Below are 17,126 nucleotides of genomic sequence, written 5' to 3'. Positions count from 1 at the left end.
TTTAGGCTTCTGGGTTTTGCTATGTTTTGCTATCAATGCCCAGACTCTCTGTATCATCAACTCTCCTGCGTCCTATGCAAATGCAGAGGAAACTGGCCTTCACAGAGGCCTCAGGAGGATATACTTGAACCCTCCTCCCCTTTCTCATCATCATCATCATCACTGCTATCATTTATGAAGCACTGACTGTGTGTCCAGCACTCTCTTCAGGTTTTAAGTATCTTAAAGCCTCTCAACAATTTTGTGTGGTAGCTACCATAAACTCATTTTTCCAATTTAGGTAAAGGAGGCTAAGGGAGATTGTTTAACTGCCTCAAGGTCACACAATGAGGAACAGAGTCTAGATTAAAACCCAGATATTTAACTCCAGAGGATGTGCTCTTAACTACAAAGTTATGTGATTTGCCTTAAAGGATTTACAATAGGGCACAGAATCAAGAAACAATGGACCAGATGTGTGGGTCTAAAATAAGCCTGTATTTACATAAAGAGATAGGATTAAGATTTAGGGGTTCTTAATCTGGGGTCCATGAACCATTGATTGTTCACAGATTGATTTAGGGAGTACAGTATGATCCCCCAAACAGGGGTCAGTAAACTTTTTCTTAAAAGTCCATGTAGTAACTATCTCAGATTTTGCAGGCCATTTGGTCTCTGTTGCAAATACTTCTCTCCACTCTTTTAGCACAAAAAACAGCTACCAATAATACACAGATGAATGGGCAAGGCTGTGTTCCAATAAAACTTTATTTACAAAAATAAGCAGCTGGTCAACAGGCTTTAAATGGTATGCACATTCTATGTGTATATATCCATAAATGTTTTTGTTGTTGTCATTAGAAGATCCATAGTTTTCTATACCTCTTAAATAGGTTCAAATTCCAAGTGGTTAAGAACAAGTGATCCAAATGATCTCCAAACCCCTCTAAGCTTAGACATTTCAGTGTTCTATTATATCATTCTATGTGTCTTTTAAATTAACAATTTCTTAGAGATACTTTCTCTTCAGTAGGCTCTTTAACGAGTTCTGCTGTGAACTATTAAGTGGACAATAACTACTGTCTGTTGAGAAGGAAACATGGGTTGCATTACCATCCAACCTTCCTTTGTTTACCTGGTCAGATGATACTGGCTAAAACACAATACATTCCAGACTGGACTATAACAGCTCAGTCCCGCACCAGATAGTCTAAGATTTGCTGAGGCTTTTTCTTCCTACCAGAGATCACTTTCTGTGTTCCACTGAAGCCTTCTCCACAGAAAGAACTCACTTGTTCTGACCACACTAATATGCAGTTTGTATTCCAGGAGTCAGCCAGGTCTGCCCAGGTATGGTGTGGAGGGGAGGAATGCTGCTGGGTATGTTTGATTCATGCATCCCTGCATCTGTTCAGGGACCCTCTTTGTCCCAGGGATTCCCTACCTTCATGAATCAGAGCATTTTATTTATTGCCTGTGACTATACCAACATGTACCTTTACTCTGCCTCCCTCCAGAGGCCTTCTTCCCCAAAGTAGAATCTCTGGGTGGGATTTGCTGATTTTATTCCATTGTGCCCACCACAGAGCCTGGCACCATGCTTTGCACATATATGACAGGAAAAGCAAAGAGCTAAAAAACCCCACAGAACTCATTTTTTAGGTTAGTAGCACTGAGATCCTTGAAAGCTACAGCCAGTTTTAAATTCTTGCATCACTTTTGAAAATCAAAAATAAGGGTTGTCCAACCAACTGGAATAACAAACAGGATCAAGTGCTTTAAATTTTAGGAACAAGAACAACAGGGAAGTACATATACCATGAATCATAATGTGATTGCAATCATATTCCAGGTTTTTCTGAGAATGGAGAATTGGGTATGGGGAAGAGGTAGGAGAAAGAAATAGAAGGCGAGGAAGAAACTGGAAGAGGACCATGAAACCAGGGGAACAAAGAGACAAAGAGGAATACAGATGAAAGGATGAGTGAGTCTGTATGCTAACCAACTACTGCTGGGTGAAATTCAGTGTCATTACCATGCAGCTATTTCTCACAGCAAGTGACCCCCAAAGAAGGAAATAAACCAGCAAATGAAAATAACAGGAGTATAAATCATTTAGCCAGTACTTATGGAGACTTTATTCCATATTAGATTCCTGTATACATCACATCAGGATTAGTGTTAACTCTCTGAAATGAAACATCAATAACAGGACCACATGGTGCTGACTGTACCCCCAACTAATATTTCAGTCCAGCTTTAATTATTATGTTCATCTGGCAGCAGCATGGTGCCTGCAAACAGAAATGGGTCATGGGAGGCCTGTGTTCTTGTCCTGGAATATGACCTTGGTAGGCCAAGCTCTGTGCCTCAGTTTCTTCATTTGTTAAATGTAAATAAGAATTCGCTGCTCTGCTTATTTCACAAGAGTGTTAGGAGGATGAAAAGTAGAAACACACACACACACACACACACGCTTGGATAAGTATAAAATGCCAGATAAATGTAAAATTGACCTTGTTCTCTCCACTTAACAAGGTAGTGGGTAGGCGGGGGGTGGGGACCGTGGCATTTTGCACAGAAGGCTTGGTGACTCAATGAAGTGTCTTTTTTTCCCCCCCAGTAATATCTGGTCTGGGATTATTACTGCTTTCTCGACGTTTTTAGACATACTTTTCTCCTTCAGAAATGCCAAAGGTGAAAAATACTATTCCACTGCTATAATTTGTCACCCTTGCTGCCTGAGCAAGACGTGCATAGACAGTTTAGTAATTAAGCTTTTCAACACTGCATCATAAAGTTTTATTCCAGCAAAGGCTATATTTATCAGCTAACAAGTATTAAATCACCCCACTGCTCAAGCCGTTTCTCACTTGAATACGCACCTTTCAAAACAGAACAGCTTTCCTTGGCTGGCTTGATTAATGAAAGTTCTTGTTCAGAAATATTGTGATGATGTGTGGTCCAGTGGGGCTGACATAAATACACCTTGGCAACTGTTCCTAATAGTGTGGACCCCTGTCACCCAGGGGGGTTTGACACCTTAGCCCTGGGTCTTTTAGAGCATCCTGCCCATTTGAGTTTCATGGCCCTCTGGGACAGCTTCCAGCAGAGATATATTCCTATATCCATTTCATTGCTAAAGGGGAAGAAGTAAATGAAAATTTAAAGGCAAAATGAGTTTTTAAAATGATTAAAACAGCAAAGTGACAACGATCTCCATTAAATGGGGTTGAGCTTTTTCTCACATTGCTGTAGCCTTATCAAAACAGATGCAGAATTATTAGAGAAACACACTTAGAATGAATATATATTAAAAGTCAATGGTAATGACTTAGAAGAGTACTTTCTTCTTGCAACCCACCCTGCCTTAAGACATCTCTTTTATTCCCTTCCTTTGGAGGACATAAATTCATAAAACAAATATAGACTGTTCTCAAAGGTTCAAGATGCTTTCAGTCAAATGGCTCTAGAATTATAGTTGTGAAACAAAATCGTTACTACATTTGAATGACTTTTATACCATGTTATAAGGGTAAAATAAAAATAAGACAAATGTTAGTCAAATATGGGTCAAAATGATGAAAAAATTATCACCATTTTTATAGAGACTGCATTAATTTCCTTCTTCCTTCCCTGATTTCAAAATAAGTGACATTAATCACATGTGGGCATTTAAATTTTTTACCAATTTATTGCTAAAAGCAAATATACAATAATATGCTGCAGGATCAGCAAACCCACTTTGCAGATACATAAGCAAGTTCTCTGTATGCTTGACAGGAGGGAAGTAAGCATGAAACTTTAAACACTGCTAAGATAAGAAATCTTTTGTTTGAACTCTTCTTAGTTTGAGAGGCTGCAATGATTTCTTTCCTTTCAAAATGATAAAACAGAACTCATCATTTTGCTTTTCAAATCAGCAACAGGTAGCTTGTTTGGAAGACTGAGGATCAATTTCTTTCCAGCCAGCAAGTCACGGGGTTAAGTCACACAAACATGTGGGTGACATGCTGAACCACAAAGTGGGCAAATATTGAACTATTTTAAGTGCATCTATTTTCTGGTTCAGTAAAATTTTTGTTGTGTTAAATTCATTAAACTTGACACAGTCTAAATGTCACAGCACACACTGGAAAGCCCGTTAAAGGTAACAGCACCAGCCATAAAAGATAGCAAAGAGTAAAGATCGATATATTTTCTCTCAATTTCTATTTAATTTTTATCTTTTTTATATTAAGACTGGAATTTGTTTTAAGGTCAAAAAGTATGGTGTGACTTGGAAAGTCAAGTTGACTCTTGTTATTTTCTGAAAAATCTGAAGAGAGGTTTCTTTGTCAGTCAAGTTGTGCTCCAAACTAAGATGATGACATATATGACCTACAATTTGGGATCACTTAATAACTTGAGAGATCAATGAAAAACAAAAATTACATGCTGTTATCCACAGTTTAGAGAAATCTTGTAGTTCAGTGATTTGCAAAATTACTCAAGCCTTAAGATGAGGCCTTGATAATGTGATTATTCTTTATTCAGAATTTAAATTTTCATAAGGATAATAAAGATTTTGGTAGATGAACTGCTACTGTGATTTAGTGTAATTTCGGGGGAGGGTCATTTGTTATTTTTAAGCAAACTTTTCCTCCAATAAGGAGTAGCCATGGCAATTCAGAAAAGTGAAGAAAGGTATAAGGTATGAGGAATTTTCATTCTAGTGTGGGTTGTAACTATTGAAATTATAAAATCGATTTTATACTCCATATGAAAAATGATAATAAGTGAAGAACAATTTTCCAGTAATTTCTCTCAACAAAAAGGAAAAACAAATCAATAACAGAAAATTGTGAAAACAAAAACCCAAAGCACATGTAGGGAATAAGGATACAGGTACTAAGTATAATTCTTTAAAGCTTCTAGAACACATAGGGCAGAAGTGATGCAGCCATCAAAATTGGAATGAGTAAATCCATCCCCTCCACACACGAGGAAAGGTTTGAGATGAAGTGTCATTTGGCCAGGACAGTTGGCAGCAGCATTTGTAACCTGAAAAAGTAAAAAAAGGATTGCAATTCACATTCCGTGCTTTATGGTGTTGTCATGGCAACGCCCACTGGGGGAAGGCTTCCCTACCTAGAGAAATCAAGATTTCTCACAAGGAGTTCTTGGGGGGAAAAACCCCAAACCTGTAAACTCCTTTGGCCTAAGTGTTTACATTTACATTTATATTTTCAAATGTTTAAATTGTTGATTATTAGATAAGATAATCAGAAGTGTGTTGAACTTTAAAATTAGTAGGTGCTATGGTCTGAATATTTATCTTCCTAAAATTTGTATGGTAAAATCCTAACCTCCAAGGTGATGGTATTAGAAGGTGGGGCCTTCTGGGAGGTGATTAGGTCATGAGGGTTAAGTCCTCATGAATGGAATTAGTTCCCTTTATAAAATAGGCCCAAGGGAGCTTACTGGCCCCTTTGATGCCAAAATGTCAGAACACAACCAGAAGGTGTCACCTATGAGAAAGTGGGCCCTCACCGCACATTTAATTTACTGGTACCTTGACCTTAGACTTCCCACCCTCCAGAACCATGAGAAATACATGTCTGTTGTTTATAAGCTACATCGTTTATGGTATTCTGCTATAGCAGCCCAGATAAAGATACCCCTGTTCCCTTTACCATCCCTCCCTCCCTCTCTCCCTTCCTTCCTTATATACATTCCCTGTTTTCCCTTCCTTACATATGTCCTGAGCACTGTCCTGGGCTAGGCCCTGTGCTCAGCACAGGAGCAGCAGAATTTTAAAATTTCACAGCCCAGTCCTCAAGGAGCTCTCAGTCCTTAGAGTAAGACTGACCCCAAAGCAAGAAATGCTCCCTTGTGTTATTTCCTGAGCACCTTCTATGTGCCAGAATGTGTTCCCTTTGCAGACTACATTTTATGAAGAAATGAATTCATTGTAATCAACCCATGTAGGGGACTTTCTATAGAGTTTGATGGATGCATAGAGTGTGTCAGTCAAGGAAATAGGGGCAGGCCATTCTAAGGAGAAAGGGTGGCTTGTGTAAGTGCCCAGAGTCTGTGGGCAGGGGTGGCGAGGTAGAGGACAGAGAGAGAGAGAAAGAAAAGCATGCTTAGGAAACCGTGGGGCTGGTCATAGCGTACGTGTGTGTGTGTGTTGGGGAAAGAGGAAGGGACATGGCAGAGAGGCAAGATAAGATGGATACAGTGTTTCACATTTTTAAATTAATAAATAAAAATTGTCTACTGAAAAAGTAGAACTTTTAATACTACTTATGAGCCAAAAAGGAGAGAATCAGCCACAGTCTGGGACTTATCTTATTTTGTAGAACCAGGTATGAAAAAGGCATAGAGATTATTTTTTTTGGAAAAAATACTCTCAATTTTGGATGGATGACGCTGATAAGCATTTACAGTGAGGAGAATGAGTGGGAGGTGAACGTAGTTATCTTGGACACAGATGGTTTGGCCACTGAAGCACCAAAAACTCCCTAAAAAACCCCCAAAGAAACAAACTTATTATAATGGCAATGTCACTTGGGACTGCTTTATTGCACAACTTCAGGGGGTGCTATTCACGTGGACCATGACATGACAGTTCTAGTCTTCCCTGCACAATGTTTTGATGGAGAGCAATAAGGTAAGGCCCATGAGGATTTGCTTATTTAAAAATCAGGAGAAAACAATCAAGAAATGTGACAGATGTTATTTGGATTATGATGCTAAAGCCTTTGTTCTAGATAGGCTGAGATAGTACATGCCCTTACAGTTTTTTAAAAGCAGAAAAATGCATAGATATGTTTTATTTATATGCTATATTTTGCTTTTAAAAAAGAGGTGGTGCTATTATTTCCTTGTTGAACATTTAAAGATATGGACCTCTAGAGACCTGTGTTACTCAGATTCAAGCATGGAATGTTGAGTATCCTCTCACTTTTCTGGAGGCCACTTTACAGCAACATCATCTGTCATAGACATAGCTGATAATCTTGAAACCAGCAGATAAGATCTTTGAGTGGCTGAAATAGACAACACATAGTGCAGTCACTGAAGTACAGGCTTGGATGTTCAATCAGGGCTTTTGAACCCATACTTTAGATAGAATTTTAACAAGCTGGATTATTTGATTTGTCAGTAAAACAACAAGGGAAGAAGAAAACCTCTAGGTTCCTAGATATTAGTGATTTCAGAATGTGACAGCAGACAGTCTAAAAGCAATGGATGCTATATAAAATCTCAAAAACCAGACATGACTGGGAAGAAGGCTGGGAGTCCAGGGCCATTTAATTGGGTGGGTGGATGGGGGTGAAAGCAAATAACTTTCTGTCTGTTAATAGGCCCTGAAGGCATCAGCTATGAGTCCTGCAATCATTAATGCTTGCAATGATAGCCCCAGTTTTGAAGAAGCAATTCTAATGTGCATAAAATATTCACTGCTAGCATTTCTTCAATGTTCACAGCATAGCAAATGCTTTACATCAGGCGTCCTCAAACTATGGCCTGCAGGCCACATGCTGGTGTTTTTGCCCGTTTTTTTTTTTTTTTTTTTTTTTTTTACTTCAAAATAAGATATGTGCCATGTGCATAGGAATTTGTTCATACTTTTTTTTAAACTATAGTCTGGCCCTCCAATGGTCTGCGGGACAGTGAACTAGCCCCTGTTTAAAAAATTTGAGGACCCCTGCACATGAACATCCTATTTAATTCACACAGCAACTCTAGGAGGTGGTTACTGTTATTCTCATTTTATAGATGAGAAAGTCGAGGCTCAGAAAGATTGTTACCTGCCTAAAGACAGAAAGCTAGTCGATGAAGCAACAGGGATTTGAACAGAGCAGGCTGACTCCAGAACTCAAACTTCCAACACTTTTAGAAATATTTCCATAAAGACTCAATTTAAGTAAAACAAAACAAAAATGTTTGATTAGTCACTTAGATTTAGGCACTTGGAAAATTCACATAAATGGAATAATCCATTCATATATATTCATATATATATATATATATATATACACACACATACATGTGTGTCTGTCTATGCATAATTTTTAAAAACAAAACAAAAATGTTTGATAGTTGCTTAGTTTTAGGCATCTGCAAAATTCACATAAATGGGATAATTCATTCACACATATTCACATATACACACACATATGTGTGTCTATCTCTGTATAATTTGCACTCATGCATACATACATAAATCTCCATTTGTGGTAAAGTTTTGATACATTTGAGTTGGCATCCTTATACAGATAAACTGTGGCACTATTAAACATTATACAAGTATTAACCACGAAGGAGCTTAAGAAAAAAAGTTCTGCCCAGTCATGAGCTGGTAATTTATCGTTGCTGTGTAATTTAATTTGATGAGTGGTAAACGCCAGATGCCAGATCACATGGCTGGAAAACTGGGCCACTGATTAGCCAGTCGGCAGTTTGGATGAAATCAATCTCACTGCATTTAGGTGGAATCGCCCATTTTGCAATTACCCAATGAGGAAAATATGAAAACATGGAGCGTGTGTTGGCGAGCTCCTTTACCCATGTGAAGTAAAGAGCCCTGCAGTGGAGAAGCACATAATTGTCAAAGCCACAATCTCACAATAATGCAGCCTTTGGCTACACTTCCAGCCACAGTGAGGAACCACAGCTCAATGACTGTGTTTAAGAAAGATGTCAGGGCTGAAATAACCCCTTGGAAATCCAGGTTGCTTTGCCTAACATGTGTGCAAGAGCTGGTCAGAGAGAACTCCTGCCTGCTCTAGAGTAGCTCTACAGTGTTTCTATTAACCCAGGTGATGACTCAACTGGACATACAAATCAAAGCAGAAAAAGTTGTTTTATTTCTAAGCAATTTAAACCTCTGTGAATGTGTTTTGTGATTTTTTTTTTCCACCTGCAGAATAAAACATAACTCCTAAGCCCCACATGGAGAGTCCTTCCTAACCAGGATCTTACCTTCATCCAAATCTCATCTGCTGCCACCTTCCTCACCTTTGTCACATGTCCTATCTACCTTCAAACTCAGGGTCTTCAAACACACCTTTCTTTGTTGTGCTTCTGAGGCTCTGAACAAGCCATTATGCTGGGTGATGTTACATCATTCCAACTCTCTTCTGACAAGTAAATTGCTTATCCTTCAAGACGCAGTACAAATGTCACCTGCTCTGAGGTCTGCTTGCTCTGCCAGGCAGGGTGTCATTCAGCATGTTATTTATGTCTACTATGTTACTGGCTATTTTGCACTGTAATGATATCCATACCTGTATCCCTTGCTAGACTGTATGCTCCTAAGAGTAGGGACTGTGATTCACTGATCTTTGTATCCACGGCTGAGAACAGTGCCTGGTCCACATTCAAGTGTGCAGTAGATATTTATCGAGTTAAAGAGAGACAATATTGTATACAGTTGATCAAATGAATCTCTCTCAGTAATGATGAACGAGGGCTGTTCTCTTGCCTCTGTGAACTACTTTAAGTGAATGTCTCATGTCATATATTAAGTTGAACCACACAAACTTGCTAATTCAAAATGGTAAAGTATTGTCAATTTTTATATAGTTCAGCCTAGTCATTTCTTTGTATTATGATTATTAGTTGTAAAAATTCACACAAAAAGTCCCTTTGGTGTGAGAATGAAATTAAAGATGAAAAGAAGGAGGGAGGCAGACAAGTGGGCTATTTCCACAAAATGACAGGTGATAATTAGCAAAACATAAATAAATAAATACACTGAAATAATGTCCATTTTTTCTTCCCATACCTATCCTGAAGCTAAGGCATGTCCTTGAACTAAGAGACATTTACCCACAGAGGACAGTCTCAATGGTTTGGCCTGCAGAGTGGCTGTATTAATATTTTAGGCTGTCCTGTGCTAGTTGGCCATCCAGCCCACAATCTGGTTACTTAAAACCAATCCTTCTGAAACATGACACTAGGTGATTCAAGTGGGTTAGGCAAGAATTAAGATTTTACAAATTTTAATCCTAGATGTGCAATTAACTTGAGCAGGGAACCTGGACAACCTACGAATCATCAAGTTCTTGCTGTTGCATTTCCTCACTTACGTTATGGTTGCAAATTATATTAATACCACATTTCATGGAATCTTGGTACCATAAAAGGCGCCAGTATTTTATGTGCTAGTGAGAAAGAAAAACATGGTGTCAACATGACATAAAACTTTATTTTACATTTAATATGTACTAGAAAAGTTCTTTTAGACTTATCTATATATATCTTTTGCAAACATAAAAAGGAAATAAAAGGGAAATACATTGGTGAAGCCCTTCTAAAAATTTCTTCACAGGGTTGGACTTCTCTGAACCACTCTTTAACTCAGAGTTATTAATATCTGATGTCTGTGCTCCACACAATCTGTCCCCTGTGCTGCCTAGAACACTGGCAATGTGGCATTTCTTACAAGGGTACTCCATTGCATTTTTCTTTCTGGGGTTTTCTTCTGAGCTGCTGACATTTGTTTTATAAGTTTGGATGATGCATTTTTCTCTTCAATAGGAAAGACAGGTTTTCAGACCTCATAATTCTTTCCTCAAATGGTTCTTAAATAATTTATTCATTTAAATGTCAAGGGGTTGCATCTGCCCACTCTGAGACCACCAGAAATAACCAAGTTCACATGCGTGAAAACTACATCTTGACTGTCTCTTGGTGCATACCAACTCGATGGCATCTCACAATTGCTGAAATATGGCAAGTGTTAAATAGGGTCAGGGGAGAGACATGGTGAACACCTCATAGTAAATGCATAACAAGTGAAGGGATAAGGAATGAGTGGCAGGACGCTTTAAGCAGCGTTTTCTCCAGGTAAGCAGTGGTGTTGATGTAAGGACTTTTAATGTCTTCAGCACTGCTGGTTTAAACCCTCCATTTTTTCCATTCACCCAAATGAGTATTCTCAGGTGAAACTGACAGAGATGGACCTGGCCACTAAAGAATCAATTTGTTCATTTACAAGGGTAAATGTACCGATTCCAGAACCAAGTCTTATTGTCTTCCAAGAGCATTCATCTTGGTAGGCAAATTTCCCCAACTGTGCCATAGATTATGGGGGTGACACCCGTGTGGCAACTCCTGACAGACATCACTAATCAACTGTGGCATTCTTTTCCACAGAGCCCAGCACTGGCCTCAGCATCCTTCTGCCTCAGTGCTGCAGGCAGCCACTACCAGTCAATTGGAGTTGGCACTCAAGAGGAATCCTATATACCAACCCTGAATTAGAAGGTTACAGAGCCAACATGTAATTAGAAAAAAAGGAATAAAATAGTCTTTACTATCCCCCCTCCCTTTTCCCATTAAGCTACGATAGCCTGATGCATTGGTTTTCTCCAAACCAGAGACATTTCAGTGCCAAGAAACAGGATCACATCAGGAGGCATTTCCTCTAGATGATGCTGGAAGCCCAATTATAGCTTCTTCTAATAATCTTCTAATAACTTTCTACCCCCACCCCCCACCCAGACCATTGCCCTTCCATAGGTCACATGGGGCCTTTGACTGCCTTGTGAAAATAAAATACAAGTGTTTCAGCCACAACTGTAGTTCCACAAAATTGCACACTAAAAATATCAGGGCTTGTGGAAAAAAACAAAGTCAGGGCAGATTACTCAAAATCTATGGAACTTTGAACAAAGCACTAATATATATATATCATAGTAAAGTGAATAACAATGTTAACATTCTTCCAGCTTCAGCATCTAGCTACAGTGGTCCATTCTTTGCAGCCTAAACGCTGTTTCTCCTTTGAGATGTAGGTCCTGGAGGGAAGTTGCTTCTCAAAGAGACTATTTTGATCTAAATTAAAAACATTATCTAGGATGCAGTCTTTTTTCACCCATCTGTCATTTTCATGTAGAGGAAATATTCTTGTGGTTTCATCTTCTGTACTTGCACCTTTGCTGATGAGCTTAACATGGTGGAAAGCCTGGCAGTTCTTCAGGCCACTGTAAAAGCCACTATTTGCACTAAAGGAAGGCACCTCTTCAGTTTTTTTTCCCTAAGCTCTTCATATTTGGTAAGGCTTTATCTTTGTTCGTGAGAAAACTTGTCCCCATTACTTCAAAACATAAACATATATGAAACCAAATAATTCTTCTGATACTGATCTCCTAGTTCCCTCAATTGCACATGAGATAACTCACAGAAAAAAACCCAGGTGTTGTGAAAAACCTGTAGATAATTTTACTGCTTTCTTATGTTAGATTACATTCCTCTGGGTCACCTTAATAAGCATTGGGTATGTATGAATCTTGACAGCAGATGGAGATGTCTAAGCTGTCACTTGTGATTTTGATACACTGCATCGTTTTTTTTTTTGATCTTCATCCATTCCAATGTCTGAGGTTGACTCTTCACTTACATTGTCCCTGAATTCAGGGAAATCTTATTGTTTCCTAGCTGCATACTGACTTGATTGAGGGCAGACTCTGAGCAATAATCCTGCCTTGGCATTTTCCCTGTCCACTGTGTGTGTGAGGTATTGACCACACTGGCAATAATGAATAGCTATAAAGGCTGAAACGGTATAGAGCTGACTCATACATTTCTCACTTCTTTGCCTTCCTCTACTCCACTGCCAGTGTAAACCTGAACCCATGCCATGGTACATAAACAGCAGAAATTGAATATTTGGTTAACTTATTCTTTTATAGCCTCTATGCAAAGTACAAAGATAGTGGTTCCCAAAAGGCAATCCATGGCAAGATGAAAAAAAATAAGCAGAATTATGAGCTTTTTCATAGAGCTAAGTGTATTACTATATTTGTAATATTTATAAATCTGTTATAAGGTTATATCTATATTTTTTTGGTTATTCTTTTCCTTAAGTTCTCATAGCTAGACTTTTGCTTTTTAAATTTTTAGCTGCAGAATAAAAAAGATAACATTATATTAGATCTCAAAATATTTGGAGGGATTTTGCCGGGCCATGAAATAAAAATGCCTGGACCCACTGTTCTGGGTGAGGCTTGATGTGGCTCAGAGCACACAGTCTCTATCAGCCTGAAGAATGTTTTCCAGAAAGAGGAGGTATAGAGGTCAGTGGGGAGCTAAGGTGAGCTGTGAAAAACCATCAGTAATCTCCAGTAACACTGGACAACCTGAGATTGCGCTTGGCGAGAGGATGAGTAGTTTTTAAAAATGGAATGAAATCTTGCGTAAAACTCATTTCCCAGAAACTTGCACAACTTCTCCTTTATACAAATGTTTATCTAGATAGAACTAGAATCCGGAGTAACACATTCCTTGTTTGTTCACCTGTGGCTAAATATTCAGGTAGTCACTATCAAATGTTTGGAGAAAAGTAGGGAATGGGAAAAAAAGACTCAAATCTGGAATAAATATATACACCTTCAAATTGCATGTGGCCTAGAGGATAAATGTGGTTCATATATATGGATTTTCTGTATATATCTCCCTATGCTTACCATATTCCCAAGGCATTGATTATAGGGACTGTCTCATTCCTGTTTACAAAAATAGTGAGAAGGGTAAATAAATGAAGGAGAGATAAAAACTTATTCTGATGTTAATGGAAATCTCTGTTTACATATTTGTAGATGGGGAGCCAGTCTAGACACTCTAAAAAAGATGATACATCAGTGAACAGTGTTGTGTCAACAGTGAACAATATTATCAGCCACTAAGTAAGTTTCCGAGATATAGGAAAGGAAGATCTGGGATAATGAATGATGAAGACTGAGTTTTGTTTTTGTTTTTTTAACATACACAATATTTTCTATTGGCCAAATCCAATATGTAATGCTCCTTCTTCTACTAGGGGTATATTTATCCCTAATATTCTCTTGTTTTTAAAAAATCCCTCTGGAGTCTGATGAACATTCCATGAAATGTTGCTGATTCCAGTAGCCATAACTTACTGAAATGCAATTTGGTAAAAGATGTTTGATGTTAAAAAGCCCTTTGAGTCCTCAGAAATAACCAGATATGGGGGCTGTGTAAGTGACTGGTGTTGAATAAATGTGCAAAGAATGTACGCACATAGGCTAACAAAAAACTTACTCGAACTTTTGAAAGTTTTAAATTCTCAGCCTTTAAATAGTATCTAAATGTGGTAGATTTTTTTTCTCTATGAAAATTATTTACTTTGGTTTCTCAGTCTCTAAATTTTGCTTTCTTCCCACCCCTGCCCCCAAATAACGATATCATGAACTTCCTTCTCTTTTGTCACACGGACACCCTACCATTCTAACCCAGTTCTTGAGCAATGGAACTGCCCAGGGCAAAAACTATTCTGGTATCCATCATCCTTTCCCTGACACTATACCATCACCCTTAGAAAGCTGAATTCTGTTGCTTCTGGCTCACTTTTTGTAGACACTAGGCAAAGGCACCAGGAACATCTGTATCAACCTGAATTTCAAACAGAATGTGAAGATGGTTTCCTATCCAGCTAATCCACCCTCATTTAATAAAATGCCATCTTATATAATACCTTGAAAAGTGTGTAAAATATAACTAGACAAGCATGTATGTATGAATGTATTTGTGTGTGTGATGGGATATATACATATTTGCCTTAATTTCAAAAGATGGAGAGCATAGTGACATAGCCCATATAATTGCCACAGTGCATGGCTAAGCTGCAGTGAACATTCACTGACATAAAGTCCAAATACCCTTAAAATTTTTTTTTTTTTTTGTGGGAGATAGTAAATACATTCTTGAAAGCTATAGGTGTGTGAGAGAAAAACTCCACCTTTTCTGGGTGACCTAGCCAATTTATGTCTTTTAAAACTTGCTTTCTTAAAACAGCTGACTATGCTAAGATTTTTGCAGCAAAGAAGAAATCATATGCACATGCAATATATTTGCTATATTATTAAGAAAAGTGATGATAAATATTTTTTCTTAACCATGCATTGCTTATTACTGAAGATAACTGATACTCAGAACTGGGATAATAATGATAAATTGGGCACTGATTATGCAATTTAATCTATTTTTAGGTGTATTTCCTTGATAATTATACCTCTTTTGGCCACTGATTTTTGAGGCTCTTTGCCTTATGTCATCATATGCTACAGTACCTAATATTCATAAAGAGCTTTTTCAACGCATGGGTGCTTTCTTGCAGAGATGGTACATTTTTAATTGGTTTTTATGTGTTATGTTCATCATTTCATCTTTCCTCTGTTCCATCTCTCCAGTGTTCTATTATATTTAATGATAATTTCATAAACCCATTTCTTTGTTGTGCTTTAGGGAAAGGCTTGTCTGTATTGTGGACTCCTGACTACAGAGCTCTGTATCTGGTATTACAGAGAGCTGCTGTAAAATTTCTATTGGTTGGAATACTCTAGCTGTGAAGAAAGTGAAGTGGTTTGGTCAATTCTCAGTGGAACTTTTCACTTTATTGGTATTTGTCTATTCTATTTTAATAAACCATTGGGTAGATGCAGGCAGAACGTGCCACAAATCAATTATATGATCCGTATAGCAGCTTTAGTGGGCTCACACGGCAAAGGACATACTTTGCTGAAATTGTATATTCAATTGCTAAGGTCTGCATTGACTCTGTTTGGATATATTCTGTCTTTTAAAGTCCTAGAAACACTGGAGCAGACTATTTTGATGAGGACTTGCTCAGAACAAGCACACAATAAAGAATGAGATATGGTTTTCTCTAGTACCATTGCAGTAATAATGGACAAAACTATAGTCATATTACATTCCCCTTTAGAGTTTTTAATTTAAGAGAAAATTGTTCTGCCCTTCAGCAAACTTTATTGTGTTCATTCATTCATTCTTCAAGTATTTGTTTTATTCCTAGGAGTTGCTGAGCACTATGAAAAGTGTGATGGTACAAAAACCAGTTCCCTTCTGTAAGGAGATTTAACAGATTTGGAATCCTTTTGTTTTCATCTATATATAAATGTTCTGCCACAATCTCTCAAAGGATCCAACTGGTTGGGATTCTAGGATGAAGAGGGCCAAAAATGCTTTCAATGGTGAGTCCAGCTGAAAATCATTTCTTCTTCTCAACTGGGCCTCATCAGAGCTTCCCCTGCTTAAGTTGACAGCTGCTTAATTTCTCACCGATTCAATCCTTCTGCATCCCTTCTTCTACTCCCTATTTCTCCCTCTTCTTGACAACCCATAAACATGGCCATTGACATTTCTTTCTGGTTCCCATTCATGTTGAATGGACCCAACAGCCTTATTATGTTTGAGCTCTGGGATTATGGCAAAAAAAGAATGCAGCCATTTTGATCTTTGGGTCTAGAAACAACCTTCCTTCTACTCTTCCTACTGTGAAAACAAGAAGGTCAACTCTTGTGTTTTTCAGAAGGACAAATGAGACAATAATGGAAGATTTAAAAAGCGGTTTTTAAAGTCAGCTTAATTGAAGTATAATTTATCTATAGTAAATTCATTTTTATATGTACTTTCTATAAATTTTGACATTACATATAGTCATGTAACTGCCACTACAAACAATATAGAGAACATGTCCATCACCCCCCAAATTTCTCTTGTGCCTGTTTGCGCATAATCCCTTCCTCCCAATCAGAGCTCCTGACAATCACTGATCCATTTTTTTTTGTCCCTACAGTTGTACCTTTTCCAGTAAGTCATATAAATAGACTTTGAGTCTGACTTCTTTCACTTAGCTAATGCTTCTAAGATTCACTCATGTTATTGCAGATATTACTAGTTTGTTCCTTTTGATTACTGAGTAGTTTTTCATTTATGGATGTACCATAATTTGTTTATTCATTTACTAGGTGATGAATATTTGGGTTATTTCCAGGTTTGGGCAATTATAAAGCTGGTATGATCATTTACATATAGGTTTTTATGTGGATGCACATCTCCATTTCTCTTGAGTAAATCCCTAGGAGTGGGGCTGCTGGGTCACATGGTAGGTGTGTGTTCAATTTTATGAGAAACTGCCAAACTAACTCTCAAAGTGGCTATGCCATTTTGCATTCCCACTAGTGGCATGTGACAGTTCCAGTTGTTTCACATCCTTGCCAGCATTTAGTATCTTCACAGTTTTTCTATTTGAGCCATTCTTGTAGGTATGTCATGGCATCTCATTGTAGTTTTAATTTGCATTTCCTTAATGATCATTGATATTCAGTATC

At 37.9% G+C, this 17,126-nt stretch overlaps 1 protein-coding gene across 1 annotated transcript in view; it reads right to left on the bottom strand.

The window, feature by feature from the left end:
* Nucleotides 1–3,653: 3,653 nt before the first annotated feature.
* RNLS (renalase, FAD dependent amine oxidase) overlaps nt 3,654–17,126 on the bottom strand; it is a 257,524-nt gene continuing 244,051 nt past the window's right edge. Inside the window, exon 7 of the mRNA XM_076009992.1 lies at nt 3,654–5,022. Within this exon, the coding sequence (XP_075866107.1) occupies nt 4,870–5,022 (153 nt within the window). The 3' untranslated portion in view covers nt 3,654–4,869. The remainder of the gene's footprint in view (nt 5,023–17,126) is intronic.

Source organism: Microcebus murinus, chromosome 14, assembly GCF_040939455.1.
Source record: "Microcebus murinus isolate Inina chromosome 14, M.murinus_Inina_mat1.0, whole genome shotgun sequence".
Classification (NCBI taxonomy): domain Eukaryota; kingdom Metazoa; phylum Chordata; class Mammalia; order Primates; family Cheirogaleidae; genus Microcebus; species Microcebus murinus.
Note: the sequence above shows the minus strand (reverse complement) of the source record. Positions and strands in the feature narration are given on the sequence as shown.